We start from the raw sequence: 6,165 nt of genomic DNA on the forward strand, positions 1-6,165 counted from the left end.
AGGGTGGGATTAAAACATCTGGCAGGCCGGATCCAGCCCACGGGCCGTAGTTTGCCCACCCGTTTTAGAACAAAGTAATAAACTAACAGTAATAAGTCCAGGACCAGATGGTATTCACCCAAGAGTTCTGAAGGAACTCATATGTGAAATTGCGGAACTACTACCTGGTATGTAATCTGTCACTTAAATCAGCCTCTGCACAGATGACTGGAGGATAGCTAATGTAATGCCGATTTTTTTTAATAGGCTTTAGAGGCGATTCTGGCAATTACAGGCCAGTGAACCTAACTTCAGGACCAGGCAAATTGGTTGAAACTACAGTAAAGAACAGAATTGTCAGACACACAGATAAACACAATACGTTGGGGGAAGAGTCAATATGGCTTTTATAAAGGGAAATCATGCCTCACCAATCTATTAGAATTCTTCGAGGGGGTCAACAAGCATATGAACAAAGGTGATCCAATTGATATAAAGTTCTTGGACTTTCAGAAAGCCTTTGACAAGGTCCCTCATCACAGGCTCCTAAGCAAACTAAGCAGTAATGGGATAAGAGGGAAAGTCCTCTCATGGATCAGTAACTGGTTAAAAGATAGGAAACAAAGGGTACAAATGAATGGTCCATTTTCATAGTGGAGAGTGGTAAATAGCAGGGTCCTGCAAGGATCTGTACTGGGGCGTGTGCTGTTCAACATATTCATAAATGACCTGGAAAAGTGTGTTAACAGAGAGATAGCAAAATTTGCAGATGATACAAAATTACTCAAGATATTTAAGTCCAAAGCAGACTGTGAAAAGTTACAAAGGGATTTCAGAAAATCGGGTGACTACGTAACAAAATGGCAGATGAAATTCAGTGTTGATATGTGAAAAGTAATGCACATTGGAAAAAATAATCCCAACTATACATACAAAATGATGGGATGTAAATTAGCTGTTATCACTCAAGAAAGAGCTCTTGGAGTCATCGTGGATAGTTCTCTGAAAATATCTGCTTAATGTGCTGGGGCAGTCAAAAAAGCTAACAATGTTAGGAATCTTTAGGAAAAGGATAGATAATAGAACAGAAAATATCATAATGCCACTATATAAATCCATGGTATGCCCACACTTTGGATACTACATGCAATTTGGGTTGCCCCATCTAAAAAAAAAAAAATACTGGAATTGGAAAAGGTACAGAAAAGGGAAACAAAAATGATTTGGGGTATGTAACAGCTTCCATACAAGGAGATTTAAAAGGGTGGGACTGTTCATCTTGGAAAAGAGGTGACTGAAGGGGGGGATATGATAGAGGTCTGTAAAATCATGGATTGTATGGAGAAAGTGATTAGGGAAGTGTTATTTACACCTTCACATAACACAAGAACAAGGGGTTACCTGTTGATATTAATAGGCGGCAGGTTTAAAACAATGAAAAGGAAGTATTTCTTCACACAATGTATAAATAACAGGAGTACTTGTGGCACCTTAGAGACTAACAAATTTATTAGAGCATAAGCTTTCGTGGGCTACAACCCACTTCATATGCATCCGAAGAAGTGGGTTGTAGCCCACGAAAGCTTATGCTCTAATAAATTTGTTAGTCTCTAAGGTGCCACAAGTACTCCTGTTATTTTTGCGGATACAGACTAACGGCTGCTACTCTGAAACCTGACACAATGTATAGTTAAGCTGTGGAGCTAATTGCCAGGGTATATTGTGAAGGCCAAAAATATAACTGGATTCAAAAAAGAATTAGATAAATTAATGAAGAATAGGTCCACCAATAGTTATTAGCCAGGATGGGGACAACAACCACATGCTCCTGGTGTTCCTAAACCTCCAAATGCCAGAAGCTGAGACTGGATGACAAGAGATGGATCACTCATAATTGCCTGTTCTGTTCATTCCATCTGAAGCATCTGGCACTGACCACTGTCAGAAGACAGGATACTGGGCTAGCTGGACCATTGGTCCAACCCACTATGATCATTCTTATGTTCTTAGAGAAGCTGCCTGTTTATTCTCTTGTGTTGGTGCTCAAAACTTACTCAATATTCTGTTAATTTATTTTTCTTATTTTATATATTCTGTTTAAACAATGTGTAGATTTGTTTTAAACAGACACATTTTATATGTATCCTTTATGCTCTGAATTAATAATTTTTCTCAACTGCTTCCTTCATTCAGGACCCCCAGGATTAGTAATGCTGACCTCCTTTTCACTTCACATCTTGAGCAAAACAAACACCTTCTATTACTCTGTTCTGATACTGAGTTTGTATACAGCTCTGGGTATGTAGCTTAGAATACTAGAGGATGTAAATTGTAATTTTTAAAATGTGCAGAGGTGTTCAGAGGTTTCTCAATAAAAACTTTAGATTATATATAAAATAAAGAAGTTAGGTGGATTACAAAGTTGTGTTGTGACTTTAAAAATTCTTGTACAATATATTCCAAACTTAGAATGTCATGACTTTGTAGTCTAAAATTATTCTGTGAACATTTAAAACAAATTCACTTTGTTTAACTCAGGGCTCACTTATTCTTTTAAATAATAAATGGCTTGGCAAAGTGTGAGCATATGGCATGTCTATTTCACATTATAGCTTACGAAGGCACCTCAGCTTTGACCTCGAAACACCCTGCTTACTTAGTCTGGTCTTTCCCTAAGAACATGGTACCAAATTATATGGTGACTTTTGTAACACAGATAAACATCCACTAAAACTGAGTGTGCCAAGCTCACCTTCATTTGTAACCCAAGCCAGATTTAAATCAAGATGTGAAAGACTAGTGCATAAACACACTGTAACCCTGGTGAAAGATCTGTGTTTCAGAAGGATAGTTTCTATGGATACACCATTTCTACCTGCAGCAAAATGTTCTGTGTGGTATCAGAATTGTTAGAGATTAGATTTATATAAAAATATTTTCATTGCAGGGTGTCAGGTGGCATCAGTTGATGATGCACTATGCTTTGTTAGTTTCACCCAGGAATGTTTATCAGGCTCAATACATGGTGTTTATTCTAAAGTGATTCACTAGACAAACAAGTAGTTTTCCTAATATTAGCTCATGCTTTGGGCTGGTGGAGTAAGTCATCTCTTATTGTATTTACTATTGCTATTGAATTTATTTCCTCCCCTACAGGACCTTGGTTTATTGGCGAGGTGATAGATGGCCAGATGGGCATCTGTTTTTCCTTTGGGGTAATTGTTGGTGGACATTTCCTGCAAGGCAGCTTGACATTCGTGGTTGGAATTTTACAGGTGAGAATTTAGATATGAACATTGGCAAGCTGCTTTAGACTGTGAGATTTGTTCAAGATCTTTGAATTTTAGAAATAGTGGAGGAGGAGGGTTGTGGCAAATGGGAGAAGTGACGATATGGTGGTCAAGACTCTGATCTTTCAAACTGAGACCACAGTTTAAGTGGAATTTGGTAGGTTAAATGGAGCACAGTTAGTAGTTTCTGTTCTTTGTCTGTATAGCCAATTCAACATAGGTGTTTTATAGGGCATATCTTTATTGACAGTGTGATATCTGTCAGGAAATCTGTTGTCCTGGAGTCAAAGAGTTAAAAATGTGAGCTAACCCTGGAGCTTTCTGCCTGACAAATATGGAGGCCATTTGAGATACTGCAGGAGAGGTGGCATTATAACCTGGATGTCAGATTAAGGATAGATAGAAGGCTTTTTAACACAGGCCATAGAACTTTCCCAAAATAATTCCTAGAGCATATCTTTTAGGAAAACATCCTTAATGTGTTGGTGCTCTTATTTCCTCTATTTTGCCAACAAGGTTCATTGTTTCCTAGTTGGTTTGTTTAGCTAATTATATCAGTGCTGCTCCTCCTTTCCTGATCATTAGAAAAAAAAATTCTGTGCTTCAGGTGTGAGGTAGGATTTCTTTCATTAGAGTTAAGTATTTTCCTTCCTCCCTTCCCCTTTACAGTATCAGAGTCCTAGAAATTGTCACACCAGACCCCCAATTTTGTCCCCCTGCCCTTGCCCTCAAGTATTTGCCGAAGGGGGACTCTTAAACTCCCGCATCTCTTTTTCAATGTGTGTCAGTGCTGAAACTCATGCATGACACAGAATACAGCTAGCCATTAGAATTTCCAGAAGAGCATCTGAAAGCTCACCTTTCCCTCCTCTGACAACATAACTTCTTAGGGACTAAAAACACTATGGAAAAGATCTGCTTGGCAGCATAGTATGCAAATGAATGGGTTTCCCTCTACAAAACTCAACAGAACATCTACCCAAGTGTTTTTCCAGAAACTCAACTTTATTTGCTTTCCTTTTAATTTTTAAATTCTATTTTTTTTTCAGTCTTTGGCCATTGGTTAATTTACAGTCCTTTTTTCTTCCTTTCAGCTTCCTCTTCCTTGGCCTCTTTCATCCACAGAAGAAAACAGAATCCTTCAACAGGCTTCTGGTTCCATTTGGAAGACCAGTGGACCTGTTGCTCTGTTTCAAAGTGTAGTTGGACAACAGGAATCATAGACAACAGATTAAAATTTTCAGATGAAATGTGCATGGGGGTATGCACACTTCTGGGTCCTAGGGAGAGTGGATGTGACGCAGAATGCAGTTTTAACTGGTATCTAGTAGAGTAGCTGCCACTGCCTTAGTGTTAGTTAGCTGTATTATAGAGGTGATATTTCAACACACATAACACATCCAAATAATTCATGCCAGATAAAGTGGAGGAAGGAACAAGGTTTAGAACTGGCAAGAAAAAACTCCAAATGTTAAAAGGGGGGAACATTCATTGAGGAGTTCTATCAATTTTTGCCCACTCCCTTGTGAAGTTTTGACTTATTGATGCTCCTTTGTTTTCCTTCTTAAATATCATCAGTAATCTTCCTGTTAGCAATCATTAATTCACGCTACCTCTTCTCTGCCTTAGGGAAGGAGCAGAAAGGAAAAGCAATGCTGCATCTCTCTCTCAACCTTTTCTTTCTTTTCCTTCCCTCTGTTTAATTTTCCTTTGACTCTTCTGTACACCAGTTGGAAGCAAAGGATTTTCCACTTCCTCTTGCTGCAATGCATCACACTTGAGCCATGCTCCAGCCAAGGAGGACTGAGTGGTTAAGATTTTTTGCAAACCCTTCAAATTGGTCAGTAGGTTTCACTGTTAAATAGATAAACTCATACTTTCACCAGTCTGAGTTTATTGCCTTCCCAATATTCCCTGTCACGAACAGTCTCTGTGGAAGAATCTAACTCCAGGAATTATACCCTCTGGAACGCTATTGCTGACTACTAGACCAGTCCATGGGATAGTTATTGTGCCCTCCTGTATCTTCCCATGGTCTGACTTGCTCAGTATAACATTCCTGACACATTTAAATTCTCATTTCTCTCTGCTTGCCTTTCCAGATGATATTTTTTAACTTACCTTTGATGGCTTACCTGTGCTGGTGCCTGTTGCTACGATGCCAGGGGCATAGCTTCTGCTCTCATATCCGTCATGTCAGGCACTTCCTGGCTGTGCCAATCCACCTAACCATGCTGCTCCTGCTGGCCTGGCAAATCTATTCCTGTTACTTCCTGCAACGGACCTATGGAACTCTGGCTTTCTTCCTCTCCCCAATGAAGACCTGGTTGGTGGTGCTGACTCTAGTTCTGATCCATAAAACCTGGACACTGAGCTCTTCTGAGCTGAGAACTTACATAGTGGAAATGAAAAACTGTCAGTGCTCTTGATGCCTGATGAAGGTATTCAAAGTTCTTTTGAGTTAAGCTGTGAACTGCAGGTTTGTATGGCTGCATTTCAGTACAGCCCAAGCAATTAAATGGTAAAATCTGAAGCTGTCCCTGAATTGCTTCAGAACTTTGTGGTAATGGGGTTTTCTGTGGTACAGAATGGACCTGTGTGTTTGACAGATGGAATTATTTCCTGATTACTGAATGAAAAAAATGTTTTAATTTATTAAATTCCTAATTTTATAACATTGGAAAAAATTCAGGAGTTGATCTTTATAATGCGTTATTGGAACTGTGCTGCTATTTATTTATTTCAGTGTTTACACATGGGCCTACAAAACCACTCAGTGTGACTGGATGTCATTAAAGACAGTACTGACCATAACAAAGGTCTGCAACCGTGGCCTTCACACTAGGTGTCACTGTGGTTTGTGCTAAAAACACTTATTGATGTGTATAATGCTGTA

At 39.1% G+C, this 6,165-nt stretch overlaps 1 protein-coding gene across 2 annotated transcripts in view; it reads left to right on the forward strand.

Moving 5' to 3' along the window:
• The window catches only part of TMEM62 (transmembrane protein 62), a 41,904-nt gene extending 36,206 nt beyond the window's left edge, over positions 1 to 5,698 (forward strand). The window contains exons 12-14 of one of the 2 annotated variants that reach the window (XM_065403839.1): positions 2,173 to 2,277; positions 3,136 to 3,254; positions 5,372 to 5,698. In XM_065403839.1, coding sequence (XP_065259911.1) covers positions 2,173 to 2,277; positions 3,136 to 3,254; positions 5,372 to 5,698 — 551 coding nt within the window. The remainder of the gene's footprint in view (positions 1 to 2,172; positions 2,278 to 3,135; positions 3,255 to 5,371) is intronic. The other variant, XM_065403840.1, reaches the window with a different exon arrangement.
• Positions 5,699 to 6,165: the final 467 nt, after the last annotated feature.

The sequence above is a fragment of the Emys orbicularis genome, chromosome 4, assembly GCF_028017835.1.
Source record: "Emys orbicularis isolate rEmyOrb1 chromosome 4, rEmyOrb1.hap1, whole genome shotgun sequence".
Taxonomy (NCBI): domain Eukaryota; kingdom Metazoa; phylum Chordata; order Testudines; family Emydidae; genus Emys; species Emys orbicularis.